This window comes from Serpula lacrymans (genome assembly GCF_000218685.1).
Source record: "Serpula lacrymans var. lacrymans S7.9 unplaced genomic scaffold SERLAscaffold_10, whole genome shotgun sequence".
NCBI classification, from domain to species: Eukaryota; Fungi; Basidiomycota; class Agaricomycetes; order Boletales; family Serpulaceae; genus Serpula; species Serpula lacrymans.
Genome location: NW_006763299.1, coordinates 1,582,269 through 1,597,216, shown reverse-complemented (window position 1 = coordinate 1,597,216; position 14,948 = coordinate 1,582,269). Strand labels below are relative to the sequence as shown.

Here is a 14,948-nt window from a genome sequence, read left to right as displayed (position 1 = left end):
CATTTCTAAACAGGGGGGAAGCAAGTAACCAAAAGTTGTCACCTTGGTGACCACGCCTAACCGACGGCAAACGTGTAAATTAAATAGAAATGCTGTACCAAAAAAATGAGTATACCACGAAGCTGAACATGAAAACCATGAGTTGTGAGCTATATATGAACAAGCCAAACGCACCTCAAAATGCCAACATGTCTCGCCACCAGCCCACTATCTGTCAGTGTCGTCTCAAGGAACTCGACACCACATTTGTGGATCTCCTTCGGCAGCTAATCTGCAGGCTGGTCACCGTCACCGACTATTCTGAAGATGGGTCACCACCAAGCAGTCCGCTTTCTCTTGTCCGTTCAGATTCTCCCATGTCAGGTAAGTCAGTAGTCTCCCTCTGACTAAATATATTATGGTAGGTATTAATACCTTGTAAAAATAGAAGGTACATCATCTGCCGAGCAGGCAGAAGTAGTTGTACATCCCAAGGCACATCAAATACAAATATTAATAACAGAATATCTCTGTTTGCAAGACCAGGTGCAACATACAAGAGTATTTACAACATACCCACAAGCACCTCGTCTATCACAATTCCCTCTTATGGAGTGGTCACGTCTTTACAATCCAACATGTTTCCAACATATTAATCAATGTCAACCAGAAACTTTTGACAGTATTTTAGCTAGGATCTGTGACCACTCAATATTCCACAATAATTCTAATACACCACAGACTCCTATTGAACATCAACTCTCCATGTTTTTGAACTGTCTAGGCCACTATGGAAATGGATTTACACCTGCTGATATTGCTGACTGGGCAGGTCTCTCTGTTGGCACAGTGGTGAATAGCACCAATCGGTGTATAATTGCTATCCTCTCATTGTGATGAGGTTGTTGGTCCCCCTACTCGAGAGGAGAAGGATGCTGCCAAAGCGTGGGTGGAGAATCAAGTTTGTGCAGAATGGAGAAATGGGTGTTTGGCAGTTGATGGTACCAACATTTCTCTCTTCCAAAAACCAAGCCACTTTGGAGAGACATTCTTTGATAGAAAATCCAACTACTCTTTGAATTGCCAGGTGATTTATATTACTTCTGAATTATGGAAGTGATCTGAACTTTCCCCAGGCAATTATTCTTCCCCATAATCTCAAGATCATAGATTATGGTCTAGGGCATGTAGGAAGCACTCATGATTCCTCTGCCTTTCAAGACACTCTGACATCACAAAACCATAAAGTCTTTCTGAATGAAGATGAATGGATCTGGGCAGATTCTGCATACCCTATCACATCTTGGTGTGTAGCACCATTCAAGCAGCCACCAGGTCGTAGCCTCACTACAGGCAATCTCAATTTAACTATCATTTATCACGCATCTGTATATGCTGTGAACATGCAATTGGACTTCTCAAGATACGATTCCAGTCCCTCAAAGAACTACGTATACAAATCAACACAGAAAACAAACTAGAGTTTGCCGTTGCCTGGATTCGTTGCTGTATCATTTTACACAACCTTATCATTGAACTTGAAGGCAACCAGGCAGAGAATACTATTCCTAGTGATTGGCAGCAAGGAGCACAGGACAATGGAGGAATGGATATAGACATGGATACTGATGAGCTAGAGTCAGAAATTCCTGAGAATCTGAATCAGGATCTTAGGCAAAGACTTTTTGATTCACTCTTTAACAGTCACTTGTATTGATGTATCATCTGGTAATACATCATATCCTGTAACGAAAACAACAAAGCAATGTATTCATTATCCATCGTGAAAAACAACTGAAGCACATACAACAACAATGAAAACATTATACAAGTATTCAACATATCAACATATGCAACTTAAAAGTATGAGGACACATGATAGGGACCATGAGGGCATCAAGAACCAACAAGTAAAACCAACCAACAGCTGGGCATCAGACATCACCAATCCCACCTTCATATAACTCCTCATTCTCAATGCTAGTACCTGTGAGGCAACGATAAACTATAACAGAAACAAAACCTGTCTCCTACTGCACTTGCAGGGAGTAAGGGGTTCAATGAGCCTGGTTATCGACAGATGCTAGAGAATATAGCAAGTAGAGGATGTAGGAGTAGGACTCAGAGGTTTCTGATAAGAGGTAAAGCGGATAATTCAAGTAATAGAAAACTAAAGAACTATACATGAGATGTGCAGGGCTTTTATAACTATCTGTCCGTCTCTCAGACTGGAAGGGGAATAAACAAAAAGTGGTCTGAGGAATAAATCTACCAATAAGAAAAAGGAATAACTATCATACAACTTTGAATGATTAATCAGCAGGTGAGAGAGTTGTACTAATAATAGGTGTTGTCACGCATGTTCAGGAACCGTATCCTCATGATGAGGTACAATCCTGACTAAAGTGTCTATTAGTATATCCAGGCACTGATGGGGCTTGGAGCTGGTTGGCGAGATGCCTACTACCAGCCCTTACCCATTGTGCTGGCTGGCTGGGAGTGATACCCAGTCTCTGATCTGCGATATAAAGTGGTAATGATGATTGAGAAAGCCTGTGAGGGCTATGAGCAGTAGAATAGCAAATGATACCTCTAGCCCTAGAGCAGAGGTGTAACGGGGAAAGCGTTTGAAAACCAAGACATAGAGAAAATAATAAATGGTCCTTACAGTACCACTAACAAAAGCTAAAATGTACTTGTCAATAGCCTGGCTATTGGGGTCATCAATACCAAAAACTACCGTATTGGAACTTGAGCCAAAGTCCAGGTTTTCAGGAACAAATGGAGCCGACATGAGGAGCGATGAGCCCCCAGCAGAGTTGTTGGACTCAAAATCCAAACCATCAGGAGCAAATGGAGCTGACGTGGAGAGTGTTGAACCCCTGGCAGGGTCAATGGATGCAGATGATGATAGGAAGTGCGACACTTCGGGCGAGATCTGAGGAATGTCCATTAGCCTGGTAATGCCCATCTGGTACTGAATCTTCAGTGCTTCAAGTCCATGGGCGGACCGCTTTAATTGCATGTCCTCACCAGCAAGCTGAGTACACTGGGCATTCTCTTGTAGGGTTATCTGAGTATGCTGAGCATTCCCTTCACAGAATATCTGCAACTTGGCCAGCTGAAGGAGGACGGCTTGATGTTGAGCATCAGCTTCCTTTGTGGTGATAATGTTTTTACCCTGCTCGACAACCATATTGTGGATGTATTTTGCCTGCTTCAAAGTACGCTTTGATACCCTCTCATTCTTATCCTCCTTGAGAACAGGTTCCATTAATGTCTTCAAGTGTTCAGCGTCCGACTCTATCTTCTTACCCTTCACTTGCTTCGGCTCAGGTTTCTTCTTTGGCTCGGACTTGTCTGGTTTGACAGCCTCACATGTGCGCTTTGATCGAGTTGAGGTAGGAGTTGAAGATCTAGGGGTGATGACAGGCCCACTGTGAGCAGGTGAACGGCCCTGAATAGGCGACTGTCCACGACCTAAAGGAGCTGCACTCACCTCAATGGCTGAGTGTTGGACCGGTGCATACAGTTGCTCCAATTGGCGCATGTGGCCGGAAATAGATGGGATTGATACCATGGACAGAACAGAAGATACAGCGTGACAAGAGCCAATCGAGTTGTCCGAACCGTTACTGTTGATGGTGAGACTGGACAGTGACGGGTCAGAAGTAATGGGATCAGTGCCTCAAGGATTGTAATAAAGGGAGGACATGTAGGGGCCTATATTGCCGCCATGCTGTGGCTGCTGGGGAATAGGCGGCAGATGAGAAAGTGACAGATTGGACCTAGAAAACATATGCTGAGACATGCTCCCATGCTGAGGGACATTGTAGTGCTGTTGCTGCCGCCGCTGGTAGTTATCCCTACTATATGTTGCTGCCACCTGATTACCGTCAACACCATAACCTGAATCATTGTTCATCATATCCCCGTTCCATCGCCCCATCATCACCTCTCATTGAGAACAGGATTGTTGTGGCCTGAGTAGCAAGATCTTGACCATGCACAGCAGTTGCTGGTTTGGCATTATACTTCGGAGAGGACTTCCAGAATGCATTCAGGCTGTCCCACCAACAGAACTTTGCCCAAACACGTTCTTTTCAAATCAATACATAGAACCTGTAAATAAAACCAAAAAAAACATACCAATGGGACTATTGAATTGATCATTAGATGGGTCTCCTCATATAAGGCCGCTCCCAGTCGACCCTAATTCACGCAAGTGTCCCTTGTATGTTTTGCTGAGGCTAACAGGACATGAGCAGATACGTGGAGAGAGAATGTATGTACTTATGTTGTGAGACGATTTTGGACTGCTTCGCCAAATCGTTTGCAATGATGATCAACCGCAATACGGAGGTCGTCACTAGAGTCATGTTTTAAAACATGTCTTGCTATCCTTCAATGCAATGAAGCTTTCATGTACTTGGTAGTCTTCAACACTTCTCGGTTCTCTTCTTTCGCAACAGTAGTAGAATCTGAAAAGAGGACATATCTGCATTTAGGGTGCTTTTCCAGCCACTCAACCAGTTTATCTGTATGAGAATTGGTCCACTTGATCTGGGCAGGTCTAGGGGGATTACCTTGTTTCTGGAGAGTGTGTTCTGATGCTGTCTGACAGCTTGTATCAGTGGTGATGAAATCGCTGGGATCGTCAGAGTAGCTAGTGTCGTATTTGTCGTCAGAGTGCGCCATGACTTGGATAAGAGCGAAGGCAAACTGACAGGGTGGCACCCAGCCTTGCAGCATGTAAAGTTGAAGCGCCAATTATAGTCGGAGTTGTTTAATTCGATTTTTTGAGGAATATACCAAAATATCAGTCCGGTGATCTCCAGGTCTGCTCTTCGGCTATTTTCAAGATAGATGACGTGGCCCAGCTGAAAGCTGGACTGGGGCTTAAGCACTTTAAGCGAGGTCCCTTCGAAACGGACCTTGAACGAGGCTTATGACTAGGGTTGCCAACTCAAACCTTGCTTGGCGGACAAAGTGATTCAATTGTAATTGTAATCTTACTCTCTTCATCTAAGTAATGAAATTTGACACTCGAAATGGAGAGGTTCGAGGCTCCGCGTGCTTACATAAGACATAGTTGAGAGATGCGCGTAGCCACTTTTCAATCTCCGCGATTAGAATGCTTGCTCTCCTTCGGCCTGCAGGAAACTCGTTCGCTTACTTCTTCACTGCAGTAACGCGCCGCACCTCCACAATGGTTTCCCCTCGCTTCATCCCTTCGAGGCTTGATGGAATCGAGGACGTCGAAGACTACCAACCTGGCGGATTCCACCCAATATCGATTGGCGATGACTTTGAACAAGGGCGTTTCAGAGTCCTTCATAAACTCGGATTTGGAGGTTCTTCTACTGTTTGGCTGGCCCGTGATCAGCGGGCAAGGGAAGACCAGGGCAGAATCGTCACTCTCAAGGCAATGCGCTCTGATGTTCCCTCGTCCAGCACCCCGAGCCAAATCCCCGAACTGTCCATTTCCCAGAAACTCAGAGCATCTCTTCCTCATTCCGAGACCATTGGCTTCCAGACTGTCAACCACCATTTCTTCGTACAAGGCCCGAACGGCAACCACCTATTCCTCATATCCCCCTTCGCCGGCCCGAGCATCCTTGCCATGTCTGACTCTCCCGGCCGCGTCGCTGGTAGTCGACGACTACGTGCAGACTTGGCTAGGAAGGTCGCGAAACAAACAGTAGAAACGATACACCACATGCACTGTGCGGGTGTCGTCCATGGAGGTAAGCCATCTTCCCCTTCCTTCCCATTGGCATCCCATCGGCATTGATTGCCGATAAACAATCTCGTCTAGACCTGACCACATCGAACATCCTGTTTCGCCTGTCGCCCCATGTCCTTGAATGGTCGGACACCGAAGTGTACGCTCATCTGGGCGATCCCGAAACGGAGAATGTTAGAACTCGTGACGGGCAACCCTTGGGCCCGAACGCACCAGCTATGCTCATCGCCCCCATCCAGAACTCCAGAATGTCAGACACATCACTTCTTGAAGAAAGCACCATCGTTAGTGACTTTGGCCAGTCCTACGTCGCCGCCTCTCCACCGCCGTCCTATGAGCCAGGAACGGTGTTAAATTACCAGTCACCGGAGGCTCGCTTTGCGGGGCGAGCGAGCTTCGAGGCAGATGTCTGGTCTCTCGGATGCGCCATCTTTGAAATTCGTGCTGGCTTTGCCCTCTTCGAATCGTTCCTGGGGAGTGATATCGACGTTCTCAAACAGACGGTCGAGACGCTTGGACGACTACCTGACCCTTGGTGGGGTGCTTTTGAACAGCGGTCACTATGGTTTGAGGAGGATGGCCAGCCCAAGAGCGAGCAGGATCAAGAACGTGCTGGCGTGCTCCTGAAATCCTACAAAACTTCTATCAGAGCAAAGTTGCTCCAGATAGGCGAGCAGGACGATCCGTCGTCTGAAGACGAAGGACCGATGATAGAAAAACTCGGGGTGCGACTGCCTGAGGAAGAAGTTGATATGTTGGTGGACCTTTTGGAGAAGATGTTGAAGTATAGGCCAGAGGAGAGGATTTGTTTACAGCATGTCATTCGGCATCCGTGGTTTACATTGTAATATTTTTGTCCGTTCTGACACGCCCCTTGCTCTTCACTGTACTTCACTGATTTGGTTTCTCCGCATGGGTATCTCTGTACATGATATATGGATGTAATATTCTTTGCTTATTTGCTGCACCCACAGCGTCTTGGAATGTGTATGCACTCCAAGAATTGTGTTTCGATCCAAAATGTTCACGCCTTGGTGACGGGCAGACGTAATCATCTGATGAAGGATGTGGCCTTGGCTTTGAATACAGAACAACGTACAATACGAATACAATAAACTACATGTGCTTTATCTCAAGAAAAATTGTAGGTCTGAGCACTTTACAAGATAACGAATACTAGGGCTTTCCCTTACTTCCACGCTTCAGTCAATGTCGCGCACATCTTCCTTGCCACTCTCCGAGTCAATCAAAACGAATCCTTTGCCATGCTTGTGCTGGAGCGCCCACAGCTCGGGGTTGGGAGCAGCTGACGTTGCAGGGAGCACCGCGAGCCCAGTGGCATCGATATTGTAATGCAGGGCAAAACCCACGTTCTTCTTGGCTGCGTGGGACAATAAGTCGCGGTGGGCTGGATGTATAGACTAGCTCCTAAACTTACTGTTCACGATGTCGCCCGTGATGTGCGGTACAGTCTTGACATACTTGCCCCCAATGCGGGTCGTATTGTGGATCCCGTGTCTATGCTACTGTCAGGATATATCATGGGCGTAGCAATCATAAGATAAACTTGCCTGATCACAGCTGTGTCCATGCCCTGTGCTTGGGCTGCCTGGGTCATCAACCGCTCGTAAAGCTGTACGAGGTTCTGATTATTCGGCTTGGTACACTTCCAGATGATCTTTACGGCCGCTGACATGGTTTGAAGTAATGGATGTGGGTGTTCACAAGGGGGGTACACAAGCAGGACATTTCCGACGTCAGGCTGGGTTATACACTCTCCCTCCCCGTGAGAACCTCCAGAATATCTGCTCACAGGTCTGCCTCAATCCGGGAAGCAGAAGCCTACACTGTAAAACCAATACTATCGTTGGACACCGGATGCAACCGGTAAGAGAGATGCACTTGGGCCTCCACAGGCTGAACGATTGCCGCACAGGTAGCTAGAAAACTGTCAGATGTGGAATAGAGTATAAGGAGTATATCTGTGAATGAATATAATGAATATCTTACATGCAGCGACAACGATAGACCTGACACTAACCTCTTGATCTCCAAAAGTGTGGACTTCGAGGGAAAGATGCCCGGATTTGACCAGATCTCGTGCTGGGGATATCACGGTTTCGTCCTAGGAAGCGTCAATAGGTTAGCGCCTACGATGCCAAGCTGATTGGTGCCCCGAGGCGTCTGGAGACATGAGAACAATGATCAAGTCGTGACCAGCGCAACCGTAACAGGCAATAATTATGCACCAAGATAATGAATCAAGCAAGACCTAGCAAGACCCGCCTGCAGCTCCGCTTCCATCAGCCACCAGAGGAACTTTCCACATACACGTCCAATAATGGAATATACTAGAAAAATATAATGCCGAAAGGATATTAGCGACACATTATTGAGTTGCGCCTAACCTAGGGGGCAGGCGACGAATGACTGGCCGTTTAAACTCACACGGTCTTGCACTAAGTGTCGTAAACAACCCAAGCCGAGGATAAATTTACCGCCGGCCGTAAAGTCATCAAATACAATCAAGCTACCATATCCAACTTCATTGATAACGGTTCTGACCAACGATACGTCTACCATATGATATCTGTATGGTGCTAGTCAGCCATATGAGTAACCCATATATCGACAGCAGTAGTACATAATATTTGTATGGTTCTGGCCAGCCATATGAACAAACTACATATCAGAAAGCAGAACCATATGTTACCATATAATATTTGTATGGATCTGGTCCACCATATGGTTTTTTATGGTTCTCACTGGCCATATAAGCAACATTTCAGTTGACAGTACCATATGATATCTGTAGAGATGTGGTGCACCATATCAGTAACCTGTGTATCATATGTCAGCACCATATGGTGTTGTATGGTTCTAGCCAGCCATATAGGCAATTGACATATCAGGCAACAGTACCATATGATATCTGTACGGTTCTCATTGACAATATGAGCAACTCACATATTGGATAGTAGCACCATATAATATTTGTATGGATCCTGTGTACCATATGATATCTGTATGGTTCTCACTGACCATACAGGCAACCCACATATTGGATAGTAGCACCATGTATGGTTGTAACTGACGATATGGGTAGCCTCCATATTGCATAGCAGCACCATATGGACATTGTACGGTTCTGGTGAGCCATATGAACAACTCATATATCGGACAGCAATACCATATAACATCTATGTGGTTCTAGCTATGTATATCCCCACCCCGCGTATGAGACAATAATCCTGTGTTCAATCCCTGCCTACTGCATGCCAGTGTTTTGGTATGGGCCAAGACTCTGGCGCTGTAGGCAGTCGTGCAGTTCCTGCGGTCACCAAACACTTCCTTTCTTGGTAATCAACGTGCCACTCCACTTCATCATTCAATCTTGATCAAGCTTAATCTGTCGCAAATACAATTACTCGGGGCACCATGGTACTCTAAACCCACTTGCTGTCAGAATAGGACTCTCACCGTGAACTCTTGTCGCTGTCGCTGTCAGATTCAAACACAGGATCATTCGAAATTGCATGAGCACCACTGGACCCAAACACCTCCTTATCCTCGCCGTCTTTATCATTTAATTTGTGCAGCATGTTGATTGCAGATGATACAAATTTACGAAGGAATTCTTTCTTGACGTTGACCCACAGTTTGTGAGTATACAAACTATTGATGTCAACGCCAAATTCACGAGCAGTGTCGTATAGGAAATATCGCAAGCAGTGTCATGCACCAAAGTTGATTGGTAGCATGGACAGGTGTCAATAACAAAGCGAATATTCAAAAAGACTCGCCTTTGCGCCACACAGGCACAGTGCCACGTGGAATAGTAATTAATATTGCCCTTTTGAACTTGTGGCTGATCAGCACCACCTCTATTAGGCAATCCAGTCACGCTCACCTTTGCTTTTCCATCTGGTACTTTCCGCGTTTCGGCATTTTGGCAAATTTTCGCATCGCCACTGGCTACACATTGCATTGCGCCCTCGCTTTTGTCGTTTCCCTTACTCCCCTTCCTTTGCCTAGCCCCACCATGGGCCCCTTCCTCTCCTTTTTATTCTCAACTGACGGTCGTTTCTGGATCCCCATTCTAATCCACTTGTTTGTCACCTCCACCCTCCTCCTCCTCATCTTATTTGCACCCCCACCATTTCTGATGTCACCACTTCCTATCCGCTTCCGTCGCCGATCCATTGACTACCACGTGCCACTGCTGATATCAGCAAAGCCCCGGTGGCCGGTCCAAATAGGGCAACAGGTCCATCTTCATGACGTCGATCTGCCATCATATACTATCAAAACATCGGTCGCTCGTCTTGCCTGGTTGGAGCGTGGGTGGGTAATTTTTGAGCTGGAGAAGGTTCATCCCCTTGCGTCGCCCATGTTCATCGCTGTCCCATTCACTTGGGTACACTTATCTTTTGTCCATCGTCTTCGCTACAGCTACACCTACCACACGCTGCCTGGGACTCACTTGTTCCAAATTGGAACTACTCCTCTCCCTCCCTCATTTGATCAGGTGGTCCAACACAACCAGTCCATTGGTAAGGCCATGGAACTGTCGGATTTGGACTAGGTGGTGGACCGGTGGTTCCAGTTTCTTTTTCTTCAGCAGAACATTCATTTACAGTGTGATTATTTTTGATTTTTGAATCATTTTTATGGACACATATTTTTTTAGAATGCCTGACTGACAATAAAGGAACTGTGTTGATACTGATAGTGTTTTGCCTTGCCCTTTTTTTACTGCATCTTCCCATGACATCATGATTTTCCTGCTCTCTTTTTGCTATTGGACTTTACTTTATGGCTGTACAAACCTGTGACATTACTCACAGCATTCATTGTTCTATCTCTTTCTTTTCCTTTTTTTGACAATCTTATCCTGTACTACCTATGCAGGATTTGTCAGCGTACATTCCTTCCTTCATGTTCTTTCTCATTCTTTTTGCACAGCTATACTGTGCATAGCCTACTTTTCTTTTACTATATAAACCCCTGTATTTTACCTTGTAAAAATAGAGAACAAGAACTCCAATCCAGACTTCTTCTCTACTCTCAAGTTCACTACTCTGCTACTTGTGATCCAGTGTGGTCACAACACTTCCCACTTTTACCACTGTCAACTGCTGTCATCGTCACTTCCCACTTTTGAAGTCATTGTCATCCCTTTCGATTAGAGTCCTTCTGAGCACTACAGTTTGTGTGTCAGGAGCCTGCTATCACTGGGAACCTCGTCATATTGTTGTTCTCAAACCTACCTTGTGCTACGATTAGCAAGGTAGTGCTCGTCTATACTCGTCACAAAGCCCCTATCCTTCTATAAATTCAACTATCCCTCCTCCTCAAAACCCACACTCATACACCTCTGGGTTTTACTTTGAAGGATCTTTATACGTACCACCCCACGAACAACCAGACCACTCCACTGTTCTAGGAGGCAAAGCCCATAAACAAGTTCCGTGGAATCTGGGAGGATTGTGTGTTAGTTTGATTTGTGTGTGGTTTTCTAACTGCAGTTCTCATCATCGACAACGTGTTCAGGAATTGTATCCTCATGATGAGGTACAATCCTGAACAAGGTGTTTTATTAGTGTATCCAGGCTTTACTGGGGCTTGGAGCTGGTTGGCGAGATGCCTACTACCAGTCCCTACCCAGTGTGCTGGCTAGCTGGAAGCGATGTCCAGTCTCTGATCTGTGATATAAAGTGGTAGCGATGGTTAAGAAAGCCTGTGAGGGCTATGAGAAGTAAGATGGCAAAGGATACCTCTAGCCCTAGAGCCAGAGGTGTAACGGGAAAAGTGTTCGAGAACCAAGACATAGCGAAGATAAGAAAATAATAAAATGGTCCTTACACATCTTGGATTTCGATATGTGACCCCAAATTTTGTGCGGATGGTTCTGTGATGCCATATGAATATGGTTTCGGCTATCCACTTGGGAGTACAGGAATGACAAGAGAAGTGTTTGGTGTACGACTACCATAGAGCGAATTTACCGCCGGCTGTGATATTGAAGTGGCTCAAAGCCGTGAACAGCCCACACTGTGGGAACGTACACATTTCAACGGTATGGGATGTGTAGGCTATCCGTAACCTAGGTAGGACATGCGTACAATAAAAAGCTGTTTTTATATGATTGAGGTCGGTCCAAGGATACCGCGATGAGGTTTTACGTAGTTATTTGAGGTACGGCGTTCAGGTATCATAGGGACGTAGTAAGGATGTTCAACAGATATATGCCACTAGACACATGGGCGCTCTCGTAGCTAGATGTAGGACAGACATATGAGACCACACATCCGCCCTATAAGCATGTAATATTGTCTAGACACCTGGTCGATAAATCTGATTATTGTAAGGACCGTTTTATTATTTTCCTATCTTCGTTATGTCTTGGTTCTCAAACGCTTTTCCCGTTACACCTCTGGCTCTAGGGCTAGAGGTATCCTTTGCCATCTTACTTCTCATAGCCCTCACAGGCTTTCTTAACCATCGCTACCACTTTATATCACAGATCAGAGACTGGACATCGCTTCCAGCTAGCCAGCACACTGGGTAGGGACTGGTAGTAGGCATCTCGCCAACCAGCTCCAAGCCCCAGTAAAGCCTGGTAATACTAATAACGCCTTATCTAGAATCGTACCTCATTATGAGGATACGGTTCCTGACCATGCGTGACAATCTTCTATTATTAGTACAAGTCTCTCACCTGCTGATTAATCAAGTCAGAAGTCGTACGATAGTTACCTCCCCTTTTTCTTATTGGTTGATTAATCCCTCAGACCACTTTTCGTATATTCTCTTTTCGGTCTGAGGCACGGACAGTTCCCTATATAAAGCCGTACCTATTCATGTATAGCTCCTTAGCTTTCTATTACTGAATTTACCCGCTTTACTCCTCAACAAGAACCTTTGAAGCTTACCCCTCAAAAGTCCTCTACTCGCTATATTTACTAGCGTCTGTCGACCTCAAGCTCATTGGACCCTTACTCCCTGCAAGTGCAGAAGGAGATAGGTTTAGTTCTTGTTATAGTTTATCGTTGCCTCACAATTATAAACTAATATCTGTTCTCACTATCTCAAATCCTTGTGTCTGAATGTAAGAACGAGCGAGTAACACAGCTTATTGTCCACCAAAATACAATACATAAATTTGTAGTGATAAACAACATATTTATGTGCAAGCGTGATCCATTAAATAAAGACGCAGAGCTCAAATACATATTTTAAGTCGAAGATACAACAGCGTGAGGGAAAAATAGACCTGCATGTTTACAGGAATTGGACCATATCCGCTCAAGAATTTCCTCTTTGCTTGTAATGGGCTTCTAATTGTCATCTGAGCAGTCTTCCAACCACCGCTCAATAAACTGACCTTGCAGCAGAATTCTTGGGTCCCATTTGGACCATGAGCCATTTGGAAAGTACGGGTTGGCACCAATGAATGCGAGCCAAAATGCATTTCGACCCCACGACCAGTGCTGCGACTCCTTGGGGATAGTGACAAGCCACTCCTGAATTTGCCTGGACAGCAAAAACCAATGATGTGACCGTAAGTGGTTGAATAAATGTGAGAGCGGTAGAAAATTGACAAGAATGTCCGCAAAGGGGCTCGAGGATTTGCAATCATTGTCTATAAAACATGTCTATCAAAGCTATATAAGAACATATATGGTTTAAATAAAAAGAGGGAAATGCTCACATCACCAGAATGCAGTGACTGCTCTGACCCGAAATAATTCCAGGAGACCACTTGAACAACTGGGGTTGCAAGTGATTTGTATTCTTCTGCTAGAGTTACAGAAAATTGAATGGCCTATAAGATAATGCACAGGATTAATCAACAAAAAGGCAATGAAGGGAAGTCTAGATACTTACAATGCCACCATCAACAAGATGCCTTGATAGAACACCCGGAAAACAGATGGTGACAACCACTGGCTGCAGGAATGCATCATCAGTGTCCGTGAACTGGATTTCAGGAAAAATTGTAGAGGTGTCAACATTGTGGGGGATGGAGTTGTGTTGAGGGGAGTTGGGTGACAAAACCGGATAAACCCGGTCTCTGCCGAAGCAGCCATTGTTCTCCATGGAGTAACCATTGTTCTCCTAGGAACACAATTGTACTCCTAGGAGTCATTATACTGTAGCGAGTAGCACCTCCGACTATAAGTAGTAGGGGGTTTAGTATAGGAATACCTCAGTCGTTTCTATAGCCTCTCGGGCAGCGGCTGAGGTATGTTACATTACATTTATTAGAGATCACCTTAAACTAACATCTATTGTAGTTTCACTTAGGTAAATAATAAAGTCGTTTCTATAGCCTCTAGGGCAGTGGTTGAGTTTCACTTAGGTTTATTAGGTTATGAGCCCTGGTGCGCAAAAGCTATGCAGGAAATAATTCTTATTTGAAACGGCAACCTTGGAACCATGACCACAGCACGCGATACATCCGCATGTCCAGTTCTCACTGGACCCAACAATTTTCAGACATGGAAACTCCGGATCATCTCAAAGCTACGTCGGGAAAAAGTTCTCCGGGTTGTTACTGGAGAGGAGCTTAAGCCCTCACCAGGAAAACCTACCTCCTCGGAGGATCCTGAGATCCCCTGGATACTTAAGGATGAAAAGGCACATGGAATCATCCAGGACCACATCTCTGATGCCCTCCTAATGAGGACTGGAGACCTCACCAGCTCCAAGGAGTTATTTGATAAACTTGTCTCACTCCATCAAATGTCCAACATTGCCTCGGCCTTCTATTCATTCTAGCAACTCACCAAATTGTCCTGGGATGGGACAACACCTATCCAGGACCACATTGCGAAAATCCGGACAATTGATTCACACCTCTCCGGAATGAAACTAGGAGTTGATACCAAACTCATGGCTTTCGCTCTTCTCCAATCTCTCCCATGCACTCCTGAATGGCAAATATTTCAGTCATCAGTAATCAACACGATTGAAGAAAATAAACTTACCTTAGATGCAGTCGAGATCCGGATCACTGCAGAAGTTGCACAACAGTCAGGGAAGGCCCCTGGAGGTTCCAAATCAGCACTCAAATCCGAGGAGAAATGGTGTAACTTCCACAAAGCCAAATCACACAACACCTCGGAGTGTCAAACACTTCAGTCAGCTGAAAAAGGTCAAAGGAAGAAGGGAAAGGAAAGGCACAAGGATAAAGGAAAAGAGAAGGAAAAGGCAAATA

At 45.3% G+C, this 14,948-nt stretch overlaps 7 protein-coding genes across 7 annotated transcripts; 2 read left to right on the top strand and 5 right to left on the bottom strand.

Moving 5' to 3' along the window:
* Nucleotides 1-188: 188 nt before the first annotated feature.
* Nucleotides 189-1,696, top strand: SERLADRAFT_440586 (uncharacterized protein; the record flags this gene model as incomplete). The annotated part of the gene is made up of 5 exons (XM_007321049.1): nt 189-363; nt 764-831; nt 881-1,066; nt 1,116-1,367; nt 1,415-1,696. The coding sequence occupies 5 exons, from the start codon at nt 189-191 to the stop codon at nt 1,694-1,696; spliced, it is 963 nt and encodes a 320-aa protein (XP_007321111.1).
* A 756-nt stretch (nt 1,697-2,452) lies between these two features.
* Nucleotides 2,453-3,529, bottom strand: SERLADRAFT_440585 (uncharacterized protein; the record flags this gene model as incomplete). Its single annotated transcript, XM_007321048.1, has 1 exon — nt 2,453-3,529. The coding sequence occupies one exon, from the start codon at nt 3,527-3,529 to the stop codon at nt 2,453-2,455; it is 1,077 nt and encodes a 358-aa protein (XP_007321110.1).
* Nucleotides 3,530-3,667: 138 nt separating this feature from the next.
* SERLADRAFT_396000 (uncharacterized protein) lies at nt 3,668-3,904 on the bottom strand (the record flags this gene model as incomplete). The annotated part of the gene is made up of 1 exon (XM_007321047.1): nt 3,668-3,904. The coding sequence occupies one exon, from the start codon at nt 3,902-3,904 to the stop codon at nt 3,668-3,670; it is 237 nt and encodes a 78-aa protein (XP_007321109.1).
* Nucleotides 3,905-4,272: 368 nt separating this feature from the next.
* Nucleotides 4,273-4,677, bottom strand: SERLADRAFT_440584 (uncharacterized protein; the record flags this gene model as incomplete). Its single annotated transcript, XM_007321046.1, has 2 exons — nt 4,273-4,348; nt 4,409-4,677. The coding sequence occupies 2 exons, from the start codon at nt 4,675-4,677 to the stop codon at nt 4,273-4,275; spliced, it is 345 nt and encodes a 114-aa protein (XP_007321108.1).
* Nucleotides 4,678-5,188: 511 nt separating this feature from the next.
* Nucleotides 5,189-6,573, top strand: SERLADRAFT_372009 (uncharacterized protein; the record flags this gene model as incomplete). The annotated part of the gene is made up of 2 exons (XM_007321045.1): nt 5,189-5,726; nt 5,798-6,573. 2 exons carry the CDS (start codon nt 5,189-5,191, stop codon nt 6,571-6,573), a joined length of 1,314 nt encoding a protein of 437 aa, XP_007321107.1.
* A 71-nt stretch (nt 6,574-6,644) lies between these two features.
* SERLADRAFT_473572 (uncharacterized protein) lies at nt 6,645-8,076 on the bottom strand (the record flags this gene model as incomplete). Its single annotated transcript, XM_007321044.1, has 5 exons — nt 6,645-7,106; nt 7,164-7,243; nt 7,297-7,707; nt 7,767-7,909; nt 7,975-8,076. 3 exons carry the CDS (start codon nt 7,419-7,421, stop codon nt 6,928-6,930), a joined length of 384 nt encoding a protein of 127 aa, XP_007321106.1.
* Nucleotides 8,077-13,065: 4,989 nt separating this feature from the next.
* On the bottom strand, nt 13,066-13,828 carry SERLADRAFT_440581 (uncharacterized protein; the record flags this gene model as incomplete). The annotated part of the gene is made up of 3 exons (XM_007321043.1): nt 13,066-13,383; nt 13,440-13,553; nt 13,616-13,828. 3 exons carry the CDS (start codon nt 13,826-13,828, stop codon nt 13,066-13,068), a joined length of 645 nt encoding a protein of 214 aa, XP_007321105.1.
* Nucleotides 13,829-14,948: the final 1,120 nt, after the last annotated feature.